The 24,652-nt window shown below is 42.7% G+C and overlaps 1 protein-coding gene across 3 annotated transcripts in view; it reads right to left on the bottom strand.

The window, feature by feature from the left end:
* The window catches only part of PDIA5 (protein disulfide isomerase family A member 5), a 104,311-nt gene extending 83,521 nt beyond the window's left edge, over positions 1 to 20,790 (bottom strand). The window contains exons 1-3 of one of the 3 annotated variants that reach the window (XR_008975056.1): positions 20,693 to 20,790; positions 8,998 to 9,124; positions 5,840 to 5,927 (exon numbers count right to left, since the gene is read on the bottom strand). Coding sequence is in view for 2 of the 3 variants with exons in the window: in XM_057430381.1 (XP_057286364.1) it covers positions 5,840 to 5,927; positions 8,998 to 9,124; positions 20,693 to 20,773 (296 nt within the window). In the remaining variant the exon portion in view is untranslated. Of the gene's footprint in view, positions 1 to 5,839; positions 5,928 to 8,997; positions 9,125 to 10,755; positions 10,780 to 20,692 lie in introns of those variants that run through there. The other 2 variants (XM_057430381.1, XM_057430382.1) reach the window with 2 other exon arrangements.
* Between the last annotated feature and the right edge of the window lie 3,862 nt (positions 20,791 to 24,652).

Below are 24,652 nucleotides of genomic sequence, written 5' to 3'. Positions count from 1 at the left end.
AGCCCAGGATACGGCTGGCGTTCTGGTCTGCGAGCACACACTGCCAGCTCATGTTCAGTTTCTCATTGACCAACTAGAGGATGTTTTAAATAAAGCACTGAATTCAGGTAAATAAAGGTAACTTTACATTAACTCTTAACTTGCTTACTCTTAATTTTAGTCTGAAAAGCAGCAACATTGAAGATTCACAGCTAATGAGCGATTCTAGGCAAAACACATGGAATATACAGACACGAACCCAGGCTCATAGACCCAGGCACTACAGTGGATTTTAGTTAAATGCTCTGCATTTCTGAATTAATGCAATACACCAGACTAAATGGGTTTATGTTAAGAACTGAGAGCTTACTTTAAAAAGGAATTTTTTTTCAGACTGACACAGCACTTCCTGCATGGTCACTCAGACAGGAATATAAAAGGGCTTTAATGCAAATTAGCATTAACCACACAGACAGGTTATCACAAAGACAGGAGGAAGGCATTGAAAAATCTATGCTGCAAATGCACAAATTGCCCATACAAATTACAGCCACATAAGGACCGTGTTGGCAGTATAACTACACCTGCAAACTGTTCCTGATGGACACGTTACTTTCCCTGGACCAGCCACCAGCACCCTGCCACCTTCTCCAGGCTGTACCTAAGGTGATGTGCGTGCCATCCACCCCTGAGCTGCCGCTGCCCTTTTCCTTCAAGGCAACTGCAGAAAAAAGAAGAAATCCAGACACTGCAAATCCAGACACTGCAAATCCAGACACTGCAAATCTACTTGGATGGAAGTGGTCACATCAGTGCAAGATCATCACTCCTTCCTTCGTTTTTTCTCTCTCCATTAGATCTGGTTGTTTTTATTTGCAATTTCAAAGCTTTTCATCAGCCTTAAAATTCCACTGTAAGGAAGGAAGATGAGTAGACTTATTCTTTTCAAAAAATCCTGCTTCTGATCGGCTTTATAGGAGGTGAGGTAAAAACTAAAGACCAAAATGACACTTAATGCCAGCAGCCTTATTTCTGAAATTCCTCCCTGCTATTTCAAAGCATTAAATAAATTAATTTATGACTGTGTGTAAAGCTTTTCTGTATCAAGGCATTAGGAAATTAGAAATTTGTGAAGGAACATTTCATCTAAAAGGCAGATAAACATGGAAAATGGGGGAAATCCCAGAAAATACAACTACTCATTAGATTTGGCTCTCATGAACCAGCATATGTTTAGATACACAGCCCTAAAGTACTGCTTTATCAGCCAAATTATGGGCTTACATTTATGCAAAGTGTCATGGGATTGCAACAATAACAAGTAATTACTGGGGATGAAGACAAGAATGACACACAGGACACATGAAAGGGACTACAAGAATGACACACAAAAGCTGAAAAAGTGGAATTAAAACCAACCAAAAATTAGTGAGACATTTTAACCAGATGGTATTTCCTCTTCCTAGCAGTCTGATGTGTTAAAGCCAAGCACATGCGCTATGACAGCAGATGGAAATCACACAGCTTTGTTTATGTTTGGGACCTACAGTAGTAAAGGGAACCATTCAAATTTGAACAGAAAATAATTACCCACAGCCAAAGAAATGGGTGAGATTTTGAAAATACCAGTCCACAATTGGGCTGGAGTTACAGTCAATAAAAAACTCGGGACAATTCGGCAATAGGAAAACCTTGGAGGGTTCACTAAATCACACTCATGATAGAAAGAACTACTTTCAAACTCTTCTGCCTTCTACCTCCATTTTGTTTTCTTTCCACTTCACCCAAGTTAGTCATACTCTTCCTAATAACGGCAGACTTTGGCCACCCCATGATCTATCACAAAACCTACTCAAGGCAGCTAGAGGATAACTTTAAAATTATTAGTCTTCAAAGCATCTCTTGTGCTGCTGTAGCATTTCTCTTTTTAAAGTTCTCCAAACTCTTTGCAAATACTGATTAATGAATCACACAATATTTACCCAGTTGCCTGGAAAAACAGATACACCTTTTTTAACAGTCCAAACTAACAAGAAGCAAATCACTTGCAGAGCCAGGAATATAAGCTGGGACTCTCAGCTCTTATTAACACGGTATGTCCCCAGACATTAGTCCCAAACTCAGGATTTACCAGTCTACAACTTTGTGCTCTATTCCTGATACCATGCACCTTACCAGGCATGATTAATCCAATATTCCACCATTCATTCAACATCAAATGCCTGAGCAAGAAATTCCTAATTAAAACACAGAAAGGCTAGAATAAAACATATTTTTGTCTGTTTGTGGATCTTCTATTCACAAATTAAACAGCTCCACATTTAATTGTGTACAGAGCCACATATGCTATCTCAGCACACAGGAACAAACAGTAATCACTTCAATGCCACATGCAATTCTTGTGCTGCCCCTTCATCTCTAGAAGGAGGCATCTATTTGCCTGTTCAAATTGACTGAAATCTCTCAAGAACAAGGACCTTATCTGCAATACTGCACACAGAGGCATCCCTGGGTGCGTTGCATGGCCCTGCTTCAGGATGGCACTCAACTCCAGTGAGCCTAATTGCACAGGGAAGGCAGGTACCTGGCACTTCCCAGCCCTACATCTTGTAAGCCCAGGCACTTTGGAAAGGCCTGCTATTCTGCTGCAAAGTGACAAACTAAATGGCAACCTCCCCTACTCCACACTAATAGTCTCAGCAAGAAACCAAGCATTTAGCCACATTATGCTGAAAAACCTCCCTGGTCTCCCCAGGAGCACTAAACCTGGCACTGAAAGCTCAAGTCTAGCTTCTGCCCCATACCACAGACCTAACAAAAACTGAGGCCAAAGAGCACAGTTTCCACGTAAGCAAGTCAGGCTGCCCACCTCCAGCCACACACCTGCAGAGTCTCTTCTGCTGTACAAAATACGGAACGTACTGCCAAGACTTAGCAATCCATAATGATTTCCATCAGTGGAGCAGTACGTTTTTGCTTTCTCCTGAAAATGAAGGGAAGGAGAAGAATGACAAGAAAAAAAAAAAATAAAAAGTACATCACCAATAAAGAAAAAGGCAAGAAGACGACTGCTGTCATCACCACAGGGAAGCAGAGCCACAAACGACAACTCTGCATGTATGGCAGCCGTGCCAATGCTTGGATCTGAAAGCAAAGAAGTCCGTTACAGCAGGATGTGAAGAGCAAAGCCAAAATTCCCTGCTAAATATTGCTGCCAAACAAGCCATTTCTTGTCAGTATTTGTAAAACAAATTGAGCCTGTGCTGTAAATATCCCTGCATCTGTGTGCTGTTGTTTCGGCATGAAGACTTGCAAATAAGCCTCACAGCATACTTGCAGTAGGAGAATGGCTTGAGCAACTCTGGAAGGAGTGAGCTGTTCAGGCCTTACAGCTGGCCCTTTGTGACCAGTGACAGCACTACTGAAATCTCTCATCACTGCAGTGAGTAATACACACAAAAAAATAAATAGAAAAAATAAAGGTGGCAATAAGCAAATGAAAGAAAAAAATCTTTTGAGGAAAAAAACTGTTTAAAAGTTATCTCAACATTATGAGATTAAACTGAGAATGCCTTAAAGGTTTAACAAGCAAAGTAACCACAAAACTTGGCTCATGCTCAACCTATTTGTAGAGGGTTTTTTTGCGTGCATCAAGGTCTTCTCTGACACAAGCCAGTCTTCCTTTTTCCTTGCCCCATGAGGCAAGTTCACAAACTCTGTTATGACATCCCTCTGCAGGTGGAAGAGACAGAAGAGACATCTCTGACAAATCGCCAGCTACAGCTGGACAGATCATGTGGGTTTTTTCCAGATTCTTCACAAATAAGTGATCTGAAAAGAAGCACTGCTCAACCCTTGAAGACAGAATTACAGCTATTGCTATCTTACAGCACACTCCCACTGCCTGTCACTCTGCAAATAGCAATTTTATTGTGATATTACTGGCATCAAAGCAAGTTTTGGGAACCTACAAATCTATTCCCAGGTCTCCCTACCTCTTAGAGCATAACCTTCACCAGGTTGCTTCACTCTTTGGCAATAACTCACCTTTCATTACAAATAGGAAGCTTAAGTATTTCCCCACCATGGTCAGAGGAAAGACTATGCAAGTACCAAGCTTCCTATGAAATGTATTAAAGTACTACCTGCAGCAGACTTTAAAATACATATCTTGCAAGTAAATTTGTTATGAAAGTTTGCTTTAGATGACAACATTTGGAAAGGGAGAGCATACTAGGGTCTGACAAATTGAAGTTCACTTTGCAGCAAAACCAAACAACACATTTCCCTCCCCATCACCATCACCATCAGGAGCAGGGACTGACCTGTTAAACTAAGAGACAAAACTTCCCTGGATTTCAAACTGAAGTCCTGAACATTGAATCTTTCCTTGTTCAATCCATAGATGGTTATTGCCTAGTTGTATTATAGTAGCATTTTGAAGGGCCAGATGAAAAGCCTCATCAAGTTATATGCACGTGCCACATGCATACATACACGGTTAAGCAGTATGTCTCCCAACACAGAAGTAGCCTGAACCAAAAGGGAAACCAAAGACACAAAAAGGCAGTGACCACTCCATAGTGTCAAAGGGGGCCAATTAGAAACTAAAGCCAAGAAGTTGGCCCAGTATCCTATTTGCTAGCCCTCATTACTGACAACCAAAAATTGTTTATCAGTGCTTTCATTAGAAAAGGAGACTGGACATCAGAGGTATGCCAGATCTCCACGCAACCTTCTCCTCAGTGTCAATACTATTTATTTGCTGGCTTTTCACCAGGCGGGAAGTGGCACAGTCTTCACTGACCTCTGAGGAAGGAGCTGCTTTCTGCCAGCGGATGACTTTGAACCCAGACCCCATTATCTGCTGGGCAGAACTTAAAGTGTCTGTGTATTGGATGAGCCCAGCAGAACGCAGACAGAAGGCAGAAGCAGAGGACTTCATGGGAGAGATACCTGCTTGATGGCAGGGAGAGCATAAGATAGGTTAACCAGCAACAAAAGCTTCTGGATCACTGCTTGATGGATGGAGGTTGATTTCAAAAGTGTAATTTTAAGAGAGTCACATGATTTTCAGAGCTGACTTAGATTTGTGCACAGTGTACAATTTGCTCATACCATGGCAATCCACCTAAACACAGAGACAGCAAGCTGCTCCTCTACAGCACAGGAAGGGGAATTTGCCATCTGCAGGCAAAGCTCTGAAAGCTGCAGAGGCAGAGAGGCAGTACAATACACAAGCTAAAACCACAGGCAATGTGTTATTGACCAGAACCACAGTGGAGGCTTTGATATCTGCAAACCAGAAACTACACACCTCTTCATTTCTCCGCACACAATCAACCATTTACAGAAACAAGTTCCCCTGCATTCACATTAAAAACTGCCATGAACCTATACAAGCACAGAGGAAGTTCATTTGATTGAGAAATACAAATGGGTGGACACTTCAAAGCCAGGCAAACATCCCTACTGCTTGTGCAACGTTTGCTATCAGAGCAGAACTGCACTGACCTCCAGCTGATGGAATTCCTCCTCCCCCTGCTTGTGGAAAAAACAGAGCAGTCAGAATTTCCATGCTACGTGCCCCCCCCGAATGGCAATGCTAGCTGGGGTCCCCAGCTTCAGGCTGAAAAGCATGCTGTCAGAGAAGTGACAACAGCCGTAAGGAAAAAATTATTCCCCTCCACTGGTCTGAAGGAAGAGAGGATGGTAAGATACAGGCACCCTACAGCTATGAAGACACTGAACAGAGCGACACTTGCTCAGTTATGGACAAAAGTTTCAGAGCTGCTAAAAAAAGCCAAGTCAGCAACAAAAGCCAAAAGGGAAGAGGGAAAAAAAGAAGTGTGACACATACCCACAGTCTATCCAGCTTATAGTACCTCGTCCTTTCACCTCCTGGGCTACGCTGGACAGTAACCTGAGTGAGCTTTCCGCAGCAGCAGCTGGAAGACAAAATAAAATAGTAATAAAAATTAATCAACAACAGCATTATTACTCCACACAGAAAAACACAATGGTGCATTCCTTTGTTCTGAAGCACTGGAAGAACATTTTGTCTAATTTGAAGAAATCAGTATGTGAGGGATCAGTAAAATCTTCTGTAAACTAGAAGGAATGCTGGCTGCAGCTAAAGTTGGGTGGCTTCTTCCCTCCATCCCCCTTAAACAACACAATGAAATTCATACCTCCAGGCATGATCCCTGACCTACATTTATGGAATTATACTATGTCCTCTCCTGCAAACTGGCTTCCATCCCAACACTGCCTTCTTTCTGTGGCTAGGCACTAACCAGTTTGTATCACTGCCTGCTAATTAAAGCCACTTCATTTAGGACCTTCGTCAGCTGCAAGGGCAAGCCATTCAGCATCTCTGCCTGCTTCAATTGCCCTGTCATACACAGAAAATAACACAGTTATTCTCATAATAACTCTGGGAGATACCCAAATTAACAGTTGTGAGGAGCTCAAAACTATTAGCAGAGAGCACCTACAAAAGGTCCTTCCAAGAGCTGGCTGTATTAGAAATACCCAACTGAGATTTTTATAATGCCATGCCACATGAAGCGCTTTGCAAAATCCACACCATTCCAGAAAAGTCTTATAAATGGCATTAAAAATAAACACAGAAGAATCTAACATTAAAACCTAATCTAACAGAAACTGCTTCCTGCCTCAATAAACAGAAAACAGAAACACAGAGCCTCTTCCAGATCTGTTTAAACTGCTGCTGCTCCACACTACTTCAAGTAAGTGAATACAGGAACAGCTATATTGGGTCAAACCAAATGCTCTTATAATAAACCACTATCTGTCTCCAACATTTGAGAAAGTGAAGGCCTATATAGGTCAGAGCAGGCAAGCAGAAACAGTGGGCAGTGATAGCCTCCTCAGTGTCTAAACTGCCACAATTTTTGTCTCAACAATCTCTTGAGTCAGAAACTGCTTCTTTTTCTTTGACAGCCTTTGCATGGGCCTGATGCCATCAGAGATGCCAGCCCACACATGTTAGCTCTCAAGAAACTATCCTACCCCCAATACTGATAACATGCAACTGCCACCTCTCTGTAACACAGGGATGTAGACATATGGGGGAATTCTTCACAAAAAGTGGGATAGTTTGACAAGCACCTTTTAAAATATAAGCATTCAGGATAGGACAGACTTGTCCCAGAAGACTCACTAGTTGAGCAGCCCTGGCAGGATACCCCGCTGGTAAGGTGAACTCAACATCTCCTACAAATGAGGACATCTCCTAAACCAAATGAATTTTTACGTGAGACAGAAATGCTCATCTAGTTCTGCTCAGCTGAGAAGCAAAGCCTTTGTTCCAGCAGCATGATCAGATGCTGACCAACATCTCATTACAGCTGGGGGTATGTACCTGGTTTAGAACTGCACCTCAAAATTCCTACCTCTTTTTTCCCCCTTCCCTTTTTCTGGGTGACAGCCAAGGGACTTCTAATTTTGCAAGGATCACTGTTCAGGAAGAAACATTAATCCCACAGTCAGCTCCGTATGCAATGCTTTAGACTGCTAAAACTAACCAATTAAGTAACAAAAACAGAAAAAAGAAATCTCCACAACACAGCTTTTGAACAATGCCCATAGGGCAACATTTATTTGATGAGTGTCAGAGCTGAAGTGTTTTGATTGTGCTGCTAAAAATGAAAGCAACCACCGCTTAAAATATTAAGTGTAAAAAGAAAATTTTCCCTTTCAAAAGCTGAATAATAGAGATATCTTTTTTATCTAAGGTGTTCCTTTCAAAATCAAAAAGCATTAGAAACTCTTTTATGACTTTTACTTTGAACCTGTTACTACAAAACCATTTGGCCAAGTTTACGCACTCAATCTCTCACTACAGCAAAACACAAATGTCTTAACAAAAATTAAGTCACATGTATCATTTTAACTGTTTCAGAATATCTTTAGGAAATAAAAGTTAATTATCCCAGCATCTGCACATTTTTGTCTGCCTAGTTCTCTGATACTGGGGGGCGGGGGAGGATATTGAGTCACCACATACTGCTCCGATTTGCCACATTATAAACCCAGAGCAATCACCAGTGTCACTAAGTTTGAGATACGACCTTTGCAACAGGTCAGAAAACGAGAACACAACCCACAAACAAAGCCTTATCTTGTACTGCTTGCCTGGAGGAGCGAAAAAGAGGCAACAACAAAAACAATGCAGCACTAAGGAAAAAAACATCTTAGTGATGTATTTTAATTCTTGCTCTCCAATGACTTCCACATCCACAACAGCATTCTGCACTTGCGTTTGGAGCTTACAGATTGTTTCTTCATTTTACATGGTGTCACACAAAATAACAAATGAAAACAAACAAGGCAACGAAGGAGACAAGGTACAGCAAAAGCAGAACAGAGCAAAAGGAAGAGCAAACAGGCAGGTAAGGAAGAGTGAACAGCCAGAAAAGATCCTGAAAGAGAGAGGACTGTAGCATGACAGTAGCATAACATGAAATGAGCCATTTCTCCCTCCTACACAAGCAGCTTGTTTTTTATTTTTATATTTTGTTAATTAAAGTTGAAATACAACCATGGGACACTCAAAGCTGTCAGAAGCAAAGATGGATTGATTTCAGTACTATAACTCTTCATTAAGTCTTTCAGTGTCACCAGGAAATTGAAACTTGTGAACTCCTGTGATAAACACACCAGAAAACTCTGACTGAGAGCTGTTATGAGCTGCCAGTTTTGGACACAAAGCCAGAATAAAGTATATTTTTGCCAATGTGATAGAGCAATTAGAAGTCCAGATCAAGACATCGCCAACCTTGAAACATCCAGTGACTCTAAGCTAGAACAAAGACACCAGCCCTCAAGAAGCCCTTGTAGTCACACAGAAGCACCCTGAAGTCACATAAGGCAATACTGAACACAGAGCAAGTAAGGGCAAAGAGCTTGGTCATCTAGAGCATGTACACAGATGTTCAAATGCACACACCCTGCTGGGCACACAGAGCTGTGAAACACAAAAAGAGGACTTACCAGATTTGGAATACAGCACCAGTATGTTATTCCGTGTCCTGAGAAGCTTCTTAAAATCCTTGTGGTCACTTATTTTTTCTATGAGTGGAGACACCTTCAACGAGTACACAAACGCTGGCAAAAATGCCTACAGAAACACAAAGCCAGAAACATCAATAACAGCTTCCATGCTGAGAAACAAAATACAAAGACAAACTGCTTTTGAAATTGCCTTGACCTTTTTCCATAATCTTGAGACACGCTGCCTTAAATAAACTATCATATCAATTTCATCAGCAAAACCCAAAGAAATAAAAAAGCTATAGACATGACTTACTGAAACTGGAACAATACCACTCCCAGCAAGCATCCTTAAGTGGAAAGATGAGATAAACACAACATCAAGAAATATGGTTTTAGTTAAGAAGCCTCCCCCTTTAAACATTTGTTCCCTAGGCAGATAATCAGACAAAAATTCTTATGTACATTTAATATACTGTAATAAAAGAAGCAGCAGATTGCCACTTGGAGAGCACTCTTATCCCTAGATCTCAGAATACACTGCAAACTCAATCCAGTACTTTGACATCCCACAGAAGACAGCAAGAGCCATGAAGTTAAAATAACTAACCCACACTGACACAGAGCAGATGAAGGAAATGGTAACGTAATTTGCAGGTAATCTAGCACCCATACTACAGCGCTAACCACAACCCTCTCCCACTCACCTTTCTGAAGTGGAACAGGGCTTACGTTTCCCAGAGGTGATACTGTACTACACACATATGCACAAGTGCCTTTGCCGCAAGATCAAATTTGGCTTCCACTGGCCACACAGAAGGCACAGCATTTAATCTCTTTGCATCTCAGTTCTGTACCTATACAAAGACATTTTTGTTGTTGTTGCATCTTTTAGTCTATTTAAATCATGACCGCTCCAGAGCGGTCTTTTATCCTACCATGAAGTAAAACCACCAAAATATGACCATAACCTTGTCTGAAGCCTCTATTGCTAATTTGTACTGCAATAATCCTCAATAATAATAATAATCTTAACCATCAAGCTATGCTGTCTCCCTTCTGCACTGTACTGAATTCATACTAATGGAATAATTATGGGAAGCTTAGCTGGAGAAATTATCTAGTTTACATTCACCTTACAGTAAAACCTTAACACTTAATTGCTTGGCTAAAAGCTTTAGCTCATTTGCCTAACACACACAAGAGATTCAATGTTTTCTTAATTACAGAACCAATTTTGATCATGACTCACTCCAACTGGGCTGGAAAATGTGTCCAGAGTGAATGTGAAAAGTAAGAGACTGTTGTTCTTGCATCCCATGCATTACAGACTGCAGCATACAAAACAAGGCACTAAGTCAGTCAATGTCAGAACACGCAGCCCCAGGCACTACATGTCATTACAAATTCAGCTATTTGCAAACACAGAAACAAAACCTGCACCTCCAAAATACACTTCGTAAGTGCTATGAGTTTTTACATGTGGAAAAGGGAAAGGGAGTTTTGGGACACATGAGGTAGAGGAAGAAGCTGAGCTGAAACGGAGGTCATCCTCAAAACAACCCCAGGACATGTTCAGGAATTTAAAGTTGCTACAAGATACACCTATAACATCAAATATAAAAGCATGACAGGCTGCCCAGGCACAGAACAAAGAAATTATCCCACTCTGCAGGCAGGATTCTCACCACTGAGCCCCACTGACCAGATGGTCTAACTGTGAGAAGGGAAAAAGCACATTTGCAAGTCAGCCCCTACCTTCAGCATAAATGTCCTTGATGCTTTAATTCAACCAACAGACTTGCATTCTTCTAAATCCAGGTGTCCACAGCTCAGCCTTCCTACCTCAGGCTGATGTATGTAAATCATTCATGTATTTCCTGAGGTGAATACACAGTGTTGCCAATCAAAGCAGACGAATACAGTAGTGCTAAGTGAGGTGACACAGACATGCAAATTCCTGCTCAAAACTCAACGCAATCAGAAGCTGGCAGAGGAAGGATTAATCTAACACCAACTTGTGAGCAGATCTCTTTAAACCTAGGTTTTGGGGGTTTGTTCTTTTTTTTTTTTTTCCAAAAACATTTCCCTCACCTCAACTTTTTGTAACCCTGCAAGTGTCTTAAAGGCTTATTTATGTCTCAAGTTACAAAACTAAAACTATTCTGAAACTAAGATTGAACACAGATGGGGAAAGTGAAATTACAGGTTACTTCTTTAGTTTAGAAAACTGGACTCAATCAAAGATATTCCAGTCTACGAAATCACTGGCAAAAATAAATAATTGGACTAAAAAAGGCACAAAGGCCACTTTCAACCTGACAACAAATGGTATTATGAATTTCGTTTAAAGTACTGATAGCTCTTAAGTACATGTACTTTACGCCATTTCCAGGTGGAAAGGCTGCTTAGCCATTTTCAGTGAATTTTCCTCTCTCTCCTCTCCCCCCCCGCCCTTTTTTTCCTCTTTATAATGGCAGAGCTATAAACTTCTTGAAAAATTGGATTCTGGAAATGGTGACAGCTTTAACTACTGGCTTGTCAGTATTGACACTAAAGAAAACTCACTGTGCTGGTGAACGAGCAGATGCTTGGAGGGAGAAGCACATACGTTGCATATAACCACTGCTACTTTGTCCAATTCCTTCCCAGGTATCAAATCAATACACGTTACTCATTTTCCTGCTGTTTTACTACAGCAGCTCTCTTTGATCCTATGGTTTAAACCAAAACCCACAGGGAAAGGTATTGTGCATACAAGTGTACCAGTCAGCCCTGCTGAATAAATCATCACCTCCCTTTAATTAAGATTAATGTTGCAGCCTTTTCTGGTTGTAACACCCTAAAGGTCCAAGCCGAAAGCATTGAGTTGGACAGAAACACCCTGCCTGCACATCTAAGGCAGCCGTAGTAATACTGGGAGATTATCAGCTGAGCAGAAATGTTCACCACCTCCCAACATGCATTTACGCTACATGATGTTTGCAAACTGGTAAGAGCTAAATAATTTCACTCTCTCCAGCTTTTTCCTGCTGAAATTAACGAAGACCCTACCCAGGAAGAAATGAGAGGCCGGTTTACCCTTAAACTTCCCAAAGAACCTCCACCTTTACTACCAGCTGCACTGAAGGCAAGTGATGGCAAGCAGTCATTTTCACCCAATGCCAGTCTTAGCCATGTGGCTGCTTTGTCCTGCATCAGAGATAACGCTATGATGACCGTGCCAGCAGCTACAGTTCTGGCAACAGCATGAAATTAAGAGGATGGAGAAAGAGAATCCTATGAAAACAGCTACACGCTCTTCTTCATGGAAGACCAGGCTCATATTCCTACACAGCCCACAGGCATAGCGGCAGCAAAGATGAGGCTCATTTGCATGTACTGTGCTATATGACTTTAATTGTGAGATATGACTCAGGTAGATTTATTCCAGACATTTTGCAGGAGAGCTCATCAGCCAGGCACTGCCCAATCAAGCAGGCTGCTTCTTGTTTAAATCCAGGGCACAAGAGGAGATGAGCTCATATTAAAAAAGGAAGAGGTCAAGAAAGGTGACAGTCCCTCCTGGGCACGAAGCCTCTTTTCATATGCATCAGGAAGTGCTACATTCACACATATGGAACTCTATAAATAAGAAACAAGCTAAACTCTCTTGTCACTTGAGCATGCCGAAGCTTTAAAAACTATTCAGAACCACTGCTGAAAAGTCAAGAAATACTGCAAACATTTTTCTGAAGAAGCTGCCTACCTTGGTACCTGTTAAACTTAGAAGGCATTAGGACCAACACATGCAACATCTGCGCCTCTCCTGCCATGGGACAGTTATTCCGACCAGAAAGTTCAGTAAAACTGAGGGAAGGTCTATTTTATTGTAGGCTGTGTATGCACAGTGCCTAGCACAATGGGTCTTCATCCATAGCTGGCTCAGTGAGCTGGAACCAACGTAAGAATCACCCGGTGCCCTCAGACACAGGAAACTTTGGTGAAGACCTTCGGAAAAAGGCAGATTACAAGCGGCAGACTACGAAATGCAAATCTGGTAGCACTTCCAGTCTGCATATTTCCCCCAGCTCAAGATCTCAATCTGAATTTATTTTCACAGAATTTTTTATGGTGTAGGTCGCACATCAGTCACGTGACTATAGTGTCTGATCTAGACGCATGAAGGATTCTCAAGTAAAACGTAAGTGAGCCCAAACCCTCAAGACAGTCAATTCGAAACTGCTGACAGTCACTGTTACTCAAGTACAAGGTACAAAAACACGTTCTTCAGCTCTGCTTCTGCTCTTTAAATCAAAGGATGTATTTAAATATATAATCTTGCAAGCTAGGTGGAAGAAATGCAATCAGTCAGAAATGTTTAATTTTCCTTTCTCTTCCCCAGTTCCCAGCAATTCCTTGCAGAGCTCCAAGGATCTTTAACATACAAAAGTGTGAAAGAGCAGTGACACACTCCAGAACCCCACTCCCTTAGAACTGGTACCCAAGAAACATCTGAGCTTTCAGAAACCTAGACCCTAGACGGAAAGAGTTAAAGGCAAATAACTATTTGCTAATTATACTTCAAGTACTGACATTATTGAAAAATGGGGTCACCCCGCAGGCCATGTTTTCTCAAAATCATCAAGGATCTGAGAGAGTAGAGTTTATTTCTCAAGATTTTACTGTTTTCTGAATCTCATTTCAGAATGAAAAACGGGAATATCTTTCAAGAAGCCACATGCATGTATTTTCATATTTTACATTTATTATTCAAGTTAAACATGATAAATGCTCAACTGCTGTTCTCACAGAACCCAGTTCAATTTATGAGTTGCTCCCCACAAAAGCTTCATGACAGCATGGTCTTTTGCTAAGGATAAGCAGCATGTGTGGAGAATTATTTATTTATTTGAAATCAAAGGCAATGAAAACACATGGTTTTAAAAGAAGAAAATACAAATCAAAATTAAATAAGGAGGAACTATCAAAGTACACTGGACAGAAAAACTATTTCCTATTTCTCTTATTTCCAGCTCAAGAGCACAAAAAATGTATTTCCCTGGACACAAGTTATGCATTAAAAAAAATGGAAATGGACACATGGCTGAAACAGTGCTTAGGTGCCTGAATCTATATGTCAACATACATTTTTTTATGCACACACTAACACTTACATGTATAATTAGGCAGACATTTTGCACACTTCTTCAAGAATAGCTGGGGCTGACGCGAACAACCAATTCTAGCACAACTGCTGCTTGGCAAGGATGCAGTCTTACACCCGACCACAATTTCAAAAGCCCATTTTTCAGCAAGACATTGATTTGTGTCCTAGCTTAACCACTCACTGATGTCATTCTCATTTGGGGACAACAGCATTCAACCCACTATAAATATGATCAATGAGCGACCCTGTACATATGAAACAGATTGTGTCTGACAAGACATTTTATGGGAAGCTAGCTGAAGAGCAAACCTGCCTCAAAATACCAAGCAGTAACGGAGATGACTGCATTTAATCTCATAATTAATTTCTTCAGGAGGGGAGTAGTTCACGTTTTAAAAAGAGGTCTCCTGCGTTACATTAAAAGGGGGGGCAGGGGAGAGGGAACAGGCAAGAAACCCCAAGCACAAGACCAGATCTCACCTTCCCTTTTCTCCTCAAGTTCCCAAAATTAACCCTGTGGTGGAGCATGCACTTAACTGCAGAAGGTGGATTTGAAGGAACATCTCTTTGCTGCGGTGATGAAGGTTTGTAAACCTGCAGATCAGCCAGTGGCACTGCCAGGTCCTGTGGTGCAGACAGTGTGCACATACTGAAAATGCCAGGTCTAAGTCATCTCCAGGCAAGCAGAACAGATGTGCAGATCCCTTTCCCCCATTTGTCCTCACTTACAAATACAGTATGATCAAATCCAAAGCCCCCTTGTTTACAAGAATCACAGTTTGACTGCAGATGTTTTATCTTCCTTGTTCATCACACAAACCGCGCTTGACCTTGTGAAATAATTGCTTGCTTTTTCATTCACAAGCCCTCCCCTCTGCTGCTATTTACATTCAGGGTTGTGCTGCTTTGATCACTGAGCCATTTGTAACAAATGCCTTCTAAGGTGGATAGTGATAAGTAGGACAGTCCCCTGTTTTCATTCATGATTAATACCCAAAATAGCTGTAGAAACATTTTAATCAAATCAGATGAGGGGAGACAGGTTACTTCTGTTACCAAATGTACCACAAGGAAGCCTGCCAAGAATTTATTTCAACGAGAAGAGGAAGAGAAAGGGTAGCACTTGGGTCCCAAACTTTCAAGTTACAACTGAAGTAGCTCCTGCAATCCCACTGAGACCACAAAATCATCGTCTCCCAACCACATCTGCAGGGGTTCGCAAACTGCAACCTGCTCAGGGCCCCCAGCACAGAGGCTGCAGCACATTATCTGCTATCGATTTGAAAGGATCTATAGGGTCACTGTGGAGTGGTGACTCCTGTGCTTACAGCAGCATGGGATGGCCAGGTGAGAAGTGCTCCTGCAGAGACGCCTGAAAAGCAACCACTACTGCATCAGAAAACTGACAGCAGTAGAAAATCATGTCTTTGCCTTACAGATTTACATTTGCAGACACTTCCATTGGACACATCTTGAGTTTTCTCCATTCCCCATGAGGTCCATGGAACTGCATTCTTACACTGTATATAATTCAGATCAATTAACTCTCACCTCAAGCCATTCAAAAGGAGAGGAGAGGAGAGGAGGGGAGGGGAGAGGAGAGGAAAAAGAAAAGCAAGTACTGCTGACATGTTATCGTGGTGGGTCATATCTGCAAGAGGTTAAGTGTCATATCTTCTTTTGCTCATGAAGGAAGGCAAATTAAAATCCTGCCACAGTGTCTTGGTATTATCTTAGGCTGAAGAACACTACAAATAAGGCATTCCACTTAACGCAGTCCTTGCTATGCTCACTTTCCAAATATAGAAGATAGCAAAAAATACCATGGAGACGTCAAAATTTGACTAGACTCTACTGTTCATATTGTTCTTAAACACTGGTTTTTAAGGAACACAAGCTACAGGTATAACAGTCTATACTAACTGTTGTTCTTAAAGGCTCTGTAGCCAATTAATTGTACTGGGTTTTCAAATGCTTAGTGAAAGAAAACCTGTGCAACAATTTACTAATTAACAACTGACTGTAATAGGGTCAATTACTAATGCTGACAAAGAACTTTCTCCTTACTATGAATGTTAAGCTTGTTCTCTCTTCAAGCCAGGCATTGGTGCAATATATATTAAACAAGCTGTTGATGAATCGTTTCAGATATCACTTCTGAACCAACATATTTGGATGACTTCAAAAGCATAAGCAAAGCATACACCACATAATCCCCTGGTAAAAACTGGGTTTTGAAGAAGTTTAAAGAAGTATCACCTACTCAAGAAGCACGCAGGAGATGCTATAAAAAGACAAAAAAAAAAAAAACTATTAATGGGACTTATAAAGAAGAAAGGGTGAAAAATGACACCTGAAAATCCTTAGCACTTTATATGGCACTTGTTATCTTCAAAGCATTGCACAAATATTAACTAATTAATCCTTACAGTTTTCTGCAGGTGATAGGAGGCAAAGCTTAATTTAAATAGCTAGAGTAAGATTCACACAGGAAGGAAGCAACCTGGAAGAGGCAAAAGGGAGGCAGCAACAGAGCAAGCCAGCATGCAGCTGATGCTAGGGCAGCACACCACCACACATTCATGGTGTGCCATCTCCTGAAAAGAGAAGAGGGGGAAAGAAAGAGTCTATGTGCAGTCACCCAGCATATATGGTACAGGACTACAAACCCAAAGACATCAGACAGGACATCATCAAGGCAGCCACAGATGAGATTACTTTTGTTGTGTGTTCTACTGGTGCACAAATCACAGCATTGTCTATCAATGCTACCAGCTACTCTCAGTTAGCAAAGTGCCAAAACTTAAGACCTGCTTTACTATCACAATTTTTTGCCATTCACATCCTTGAAATGGTGGCAGGATCAAGGTAAACCACAACTTACTTCTAAAGTGACCCTGTCCACATCAAGAAATTTAAGGCAATGCTACTTTGTGATTCTGGTTGTAAATTGGATTGGTTTTTTTCTGTTCATAGACCTCCAAATACAACCCTGAAGACAGGCGGGTCTCATTATCTCCATTTTATTGAAATGAAGGAACTTAAGGAACTGTGTCACCAAAAAGCAAAAGAAATGGTCAAGAACAGAACAAGCACCTCTACCATCATCAACTGCTCAGAACACACAAACACCACTTCTGATGACCACATCACACTTGTGGCAACATTCCAGGCCCTGTGAAATAAATGGGCACTTTGGCACCAAAGCAAATGGATTCAAAACATCACTCCATCTCCATAAGGTATTGAGTAACAAAACCATCTTAAAAGCCAAGGTTTAATTTGGAAAGGTTATCCAAAGAGACAGAGCACAGCCCACGTCACAATTTTTACAAATCTATATTTTGAAGAGGAAATGGACAAAGTAGGAATGGCATGCGGAGGACAGCAAGAGATTTGGCTCTGCAATACCCTTCCTCTGACTGCAGTGAAACACCTCCCAAAGCAGCTCCTGTAGTACAAACCACAGCTCAATGGGAAGAGGCACTCCCAAATTCAAACCCAAATGCCACCACAAGAAACAGCACTGCAGAGGAGGAGCAGTGCTTGAACCTTGCCTGCAAACTCACCAAAGCCACTGCTGCCCACTGCAGGGCTACCTGCAACACAGTGAGCCACATCCAAGCTCTCCCCACAGGCCTGGATTCACAGCTCCGTGTCAGTGTTCACTGGTGCATTCCTGTGACACTACTGGGACTTGAGGAGGTGGAAGCCTCAAGTGCTCCTTTCAAGCCTTTCTTTGAAGGCACTGGTCTGAATGGCACCAGGTCAAAAAGCCTGCTTCCCAGTGGCTGTATGTCAGTCAGACTCTATTGACTCACTTTCTCTGTCATTGAGCAAACACTCAAAAGATGAACTGACCTTTGCCATGTTGGCCTGAGATAACATTCATCAGTGTTTGCAAAGCAAACAGATCCCAGATGTGAAATCCTGTTGGGAGCAGTGGCTGGGCTCTGCTAGGAAAAGGGCAGTAGCATCAGAAGAAATGCAAATCCAACTCTGTGTGAAACTCCTTCCCATTGCCTTTAACAGTAAATTCAGTCCTTCAAAAGTGAAATATAGTCAACCACTTGACACACCAAATAGGGAAGTGTCTCTGAAGTTAAACCACAGCTTCCCTATGACTCTTCAACTCATTCAAGAAATGAAACTTTACAGCAAGCAGAGATCACTGCAGCATCTTCCTCACGTGCATGTAACATTCATAGTGATACAGAAGATAACATCTTCTATTAGAAGATAATGAAGTGTTTTCTTCATCCAGCTTTGAAGTTTTCCTCTTACAAATGCAGGAAGCCTTACAGAGATAAGGATTTCCCTTCTCAGAAGCCACCTCCAATAATGGGTCCTACTTTAAAAATAAGCCCTATTTTTCAGGAGCATCGAGCATGCACAACTCTAGCTGCTGTCTCAGGTGCACTGTCAGCACTCAGCACTACAGGAAAAAAAAAAAAGAAAAGAAGTCTCTTTTGGGTACATAAAAAAGGACAGGCGGGAAGGAAAGACAATGTTCTCATTAACCTCTGTCCTAGCAAGCAGCTGGCATTACCTTACACACTGAGCATTAACTTTACAAACTGAGAATGTCCTGATTTAACAGGCTCGCCGACTTTGCAAACATTGACTCAATAAAATAAAAGCAGGTTTTGCAGTGTCACAGCTGTAGGCTAGTTTTTGAATCCAGGCATACTTGAGCTACATATTTCAAGATGAAAAATTGCACCTTCAAGTGCAAGATAATGCAAATTGGAAGAAATAATTTAAACTACTTGTACACAGAAAAGGGGAAAGAATTAGCTGAATCAACAGCTCAATGAAGACATCTGCTCAGCATGCAGCATCACAGAGCAAATAAAATACTGGGGCAAATTAAGAACGGTAAGAGAATAATGTCAATAAATTATAATAGCTTCATGTAATTTTACTGACAACAGCAGGCCCACTCTGCTCATCTCAAATATACCAGCTCTGCAACACAAAAGGTCCAAAGATGGGCAACTAGAATAGCTGGAAACAAGAAATTCACATGAAGAAAGCTGAAAGAAAAAAAAAAAATCAGTCTACCAAAAGAAATCATAGCAAAATACTGACATTAACATAAAATGAATGTTACAGTGAGATAAGGTCTGACAGTCACAGTGGATATAGAAGGAAACACCACAAATAACTTCATGTGTTTAGTTATTTTAAATGAAGTGAAAATTCAGTCCACTGTAACTACACTTAGTCCACAGTGTATACTTAGTCCCAAGAATACACTACCACAAGTATCACTAAGTACAGCATGCATTAAAGATGAGCCGTAGGGATAAAAACAAAAACCACAGTAAGACCTCTTTTTTTTCTTTTTAGGAAGAGTTCAGCCTGACTTGTTTCAGTAGAAAACAATAAATAAATTGCAGATAGCAGAGGTCTGCACTTCAGGCCAAGCTTAGGACTAAAAAATTATGAGGGCTGCACAGCATTTAATTTTTTTTCCCAGGCAACGGCTAGGCCCTGTCAGGGTCAAAGGGCTCCATCAGACAGGGCCAATGCTTTCCGTCTGTCCCATAATGATAATTCTAATATTAGTACAGGAGCATATTAGGGCAATTAAGAATTCCACACTTGATTTGTACAAATTAGATGAGCACACTTAGATCACGCATTTCCAATACATTTCAGATCATCACGTGTGCACAAAAACATTAAGATAGATTTTCGTTAATTATTTATTCTATTTGTCCAGGCAGAAGGAAGAATTGTAGTTCATGGCATTAAGTAAATAAAGCATGCTTTAAAGCATGTCTTGGTCAATATTTTGAGCTTCTAATGCTAAATTCTGTGGATTAAAAAAAAAAAAAAAAAAGGAAAATAAGATTTTTAAATATTTCTGTAAGTTTCATAGCCTCCCTGAGGCGAGGAGCGTTTCACTTCGTGTAATTTCAATGAAACATACCCAGATCCTCCGGAACGCACAAAGACAGAGCACGCCACACTGCCCAAACTGGAGGGACGCCCCGGTAGGCACTGCCCACAGGCTGCGGGTCAGCCGGATGCCCACGGGCGGCCGTGCCCGCGTACAGGTGCACAAAGCCAAGCGGGGCAGCGCTGCTCAGCAGAGCCACGCAGAGGGGAACCCGATCTCACACGAAACTTAGGAACGAAGCGTCCATCAGTCGGAGCCCCCGGGGCCGAGGCGGGGGCTCCAGCTCGCAGCCATTCGAAGAGACAACGCCGCCCGCCGGAGTGGGTTTTCTCTGAGTGATTTTGAGAAGCAGACAGAGGGAAGGAGGCAGAAAAGCAGCACACGGGCTGATGGCTGGGGAAACACCCAAGAGGGGTGCTGCCGGAGCCCAACCATGCCGTGCCGTGCGGAGCCGAGCCCGCCCGGGGCGGCAGAGGGTGCGGACGGCGGGGACTAGCCGCCGCGCCCAGCCCGAAGGGCCCGTCCCGCTCCCAAGTTTCGCCCAACTCCGCCGGCCGCGCCGTGCTCCCCCGCCCCGGGAAAGGGACACCCCGCGCCCGTCCCCGCCGCCCCGGGGCGCGGCCGCCCCCGCCACTCACCGCCAGGCCGAGCAGCAGCAGCGGCAGCAGGAGCCGCCTGCGGCGCCGCGCAGCCCCCGCGCCCTGCCCCGGCACAGCCATCGCCGCCGACGCCGGACCCGCGCCGGACCCGCCACCGCCGCTGCGGGTGCTGCCACGTCTGGCAGCGCAGGCGCGCTCCGCCGCTACCGCCCTCCTGCGCGACGGCATGACGGGGCTTGTAGTTCGCCCCAAGGCAAGGCGAGGCAGGGATAGGGGCATGAGTATTCGCACCCGAGCTTGTGTGCAGTGCGGCGCCGGGCAGCAGCAACCTCAAACCCACCCGGCATCCCTCTCCCCCCAGATTGCCGCCAGCAATCACAGTTGAAAAGCCATCTCCTTCCAATTTGCTTCAACAGACAGTAGAAAGTAAAAGGTTCTGGCTCTTCCCCAGAGCCCCGCTGGCCTCTCCTCCGGGATTAGTTTTTGTGCCTCGACCTCTTTCCCAATATGTACCTCACTCTATAGAGAGCCTCTGGCAGATAGCCTCCTTCCCAATGCTTTGTTTGTCAGGGTCTTCAAAGCTTCTGTTGGTTTTAGATCTGGAGTAAGAATCATAGAATGGTTTGGGTTGGAAGGGACCTTTTAAGATCATCTAGTTCCAATCACCTGCCGTGGGCAGGGACTCCTTCCACTAGACCAGATTGCTCAAAGCCCTGTCCAACTTGGCCTTCAATGCTTACAGGGATGGAGCAGCTGCCCCTTTTCTGGGCAACCTGTGCCACTGCCTCACAATCCTCACAGTAAAGAACTTATTGCTTATATCTAACCTAAATCTACCCTCTTTCAGTTTAAAGCCATTTCCCCTTGTCCTGTCACTGCATGCCCTTGTAAAAAGTCCCTCTCCAGATTTCTTATAGGCCCCCTTTAGGTATTGGAAGGCTTCTCTAAGGTCTCCCAGAAACCTTCTCTTTTTCCAGGCTGAACAGGCCTAACTCTCTTAGCCTGTCTTCATAGGAGAGGTGCTCCCGCATCCTGCTTATCTTCATGGTTCTCCTCTGAACCCTCTCTAACAGGTCCACATCCTTCTTATGCTGGGGGAGGTGAATAAGTGAACAAAAGGAAAGGCAAGAGAAAGCTAACTGGGTGAGAGGCTTAGAAACTAGGATCTGTTCTCCTTGTAAGTTATTCCCGCTTGTTATCATTAAATCCTAAAGGAGAACCCTGCTTTATCCTCACATGTTGGCAATGGTGCCAAAGAGCAAGCAAATAAATAGACTGAGTCTGCCCAGGATCAATTTGTGCAGCCTCCATTATAATCACACTATTGGAATGATTGCTGCATCCAGACTAACAAACCAGTTTGAGCTTCTAGTTAGGCCCATTCTGTGAGCCAGCTTTGCCTCACAAGGGCAGCCCAGATGTCCTGACACTAATCTTAAGGTCAAAGCAGGTCAGCCGCGTCATAATTGGCTTCCCACAAACAGAAGCAATCTTCACCTACTGCCCAGTGGCCGTGTGAAATTCTTCCTTGGCTCAGAAACATCAAAGGAAAATCAAAGGCGTCTTTTCAAGTCTGATCCTTACGTCTGACTGTCGCCTGAGCATTAGGCTAAGAGGCTGGCTGCAAGGGAGCAATTTGTAGATCCATACAGCTGACTGATCATTTCAAGCAGTGATCATGAAAACTGAATGCCGTTGACATTAACAAGTCCCCTGGTGGAGATGTAATTTTGCAAAGCAGAAATGCTCCTAGAGAAAGTTATTACGATTAACATTTACACTTTTGTAGCATCTTTTGCAGCAGAACCAGAGTGTACTTTTCTCAGTCACAGCTGGATAACCTTCAGCAAATCATTTCACAGTGCTATGCCTCACTTCACATTTGCAGGCAGCTTCAGTTAGCCTGCCTTTAAATGGGGTTAGCAATCCTTAGCTCATCCTAAACTGCCAGTGGATGTCCACATGAGGCGCAGCACTGGAGCCATCAGAAGGAGTTTGAGATGAGGAAGGACTCACAGCCAGAGAGACACTTAGGGAAGCGAAAATTAAAAATCTTTTCACCCTTCAGTGGAAGGACCCAAACCAAAACATCCTCTGTGTCAAATACCTGTACCCCTAAAGTATATGCTACCTGCACTGCTTCTCCTCACCTGCACTGGAATAGATGGAGGGGTGCACTGTACTGGTCACCACCACCCTTGGTGCCAGCTTCCCAATCGGTAAAAACCAGCCTGCTAGCAAAAGGCTACAGATCCCCAGCCAAAGCCCATTTGAAATAACGTGTCAAGACCTGAAGGAATAAGTAACCTCTTCCAGATGCTGCTCACCTTCAAATAGTTGTATGCGGAAGCTGAAAGGCTTCCGCACACAACTACCCTGACTCATCCAGACCCCTAATCTCAGTTGGATATCCAGAATGTTTGAATCCTCCTGTGACTCTTTCGTGTAGAAACCGTTATATCTTCTGACGCTTCACATCCCAGTTACCAGTATCAGGCAATGAAAAAATAACCTCAATGTGGCAAAATTTCTGTGCTGTATCATCACCATACGGGATGTGCTGCCATTGTGGTGGTAAAGATAAAATCCTGGAACATGGTGGTTTTGTCACAGCAGTACATTTTTATCATGATGGCTAGAGGAAACATTCTCAGGAAGGAATTAAAAAAGAAGACAAGCTATTTCAAACTGTGCTTCATAAAGGTTATATAAAAAATCCAGTTTGGGAAACTGCTGTTCTTATATATGGAAGAATATAAAAAGGGTATCCGTGTGGCAACTACAGCTTCTTTCTTACAGCTCAATAATTTGTGTTGACATGACAGGCATTGCCAAAACTAAGAGACAAGATCATTGAGCATCTGTCTCGGGTCAAAATAATATATCAATATCAGCTCTAGACAAGGCTCTGCACAGTGGCAACTACTTAATCAATCCAGTCGTGCATTACTAATGAACTCATTACAGCTGTATCTGAGTGTGCTGCTTTCCAGCATCCCAAGTTCTATCCTGTATCTGTTTGGCATTAATATCATATGCTCCTTGCTTCTCTGTAATTGTAGTATTTGTATATGGCACCACAAAATACTGGAAGAGCATTCATTAATTCATCACTGAGAAGCAAGAAAGAATTACTGCGTTTGGATTATACATCAGAAAACAGTAGCAGAGAAATTATATGATTTGCCCAAGGCTATAAAACCAGACAGTTTCAGATCATGTTAGTTTCCAAAGTCTGCACTGGGTCTGCTAATCCTTACTTATCTATCTATATTCAAACCCCTCTTTTACCAAGAATAAAGTACAAAACCAGACTGACAGTAAGTATGTCTGTAAGGAATTACACCTTCCACATTTCCTGTGTGTCACTGCTTTATTTGACAAGCTTTATACTTTGTTCTCTTTTTAACCTGAACAAGTCTCTGGTGGCTTCTCACAAAAGGTGAAATCAGTCACCTTTACCACAGAAAATGACAGCAGAGCAGACAGAAAAAGATACAAGCACTCTGCAAGCCATAGTGAATCCAGGGGCAATATGGTCTACACTGGGACCCCAAACTACATGGCATTTGCCCAAAATGAAAGCAGGATTCGTTTAACTGCCTTAACTACATCAAGTTCTCCTCCTTCCTTCCAGCAACATCTTTTCTTTCTTTAGTTCAGCTTCAGCCAACTGATTTTGATCTGCAGGCTTATCTCCTGTAAGTTTTGTGACATCTGTGTCATGGCACTGATTGCATCAGCTGAAAAGAGACATACGAGCTGGTTGCCATCAACAGATTGATGGTATTGTAGCCCTCGGCTCCTCATGACCTTTCCTACAGCTCTTCAGCACATGAGGAAAAGTAAAAGAGACAGGACCAGCCCCTGTAGGACTTCACATGGGAGTGGCCTCAGAGTAGAGGCACAGCTGTACATTGCTTTTCTCCAGCTGACATCTGACAGAGAGGAGAGCCTGAAGGCAACTTTCTACTCCTGCAGCCTCCTCAGCACCTGACA

The sequence above is a fragment of the Pezoporus wallicus genome, unplaced genomic scaffold (assembly GCF_028554395.1).
Source record: "Pezoporus wallicus isolate ANWC-B61680 ecotype Strahan unplaced genomic scaffold, APGP_CSIRO_Pwel_v1 contig_5261, whole genome shotgun sequence".
Classification (NCBI taxonomy): domain Eukaryota; kingdom Metazoa; phylum Chordata; class Aves; order Psittaciformes; family Psittacidae; genus Pezoporus; species Pezoporus wallicus.
Note: the sequence above shows the minus strand (reverse complement) of the source record. Positions and strands in the feature narration are given on the sequence as shown.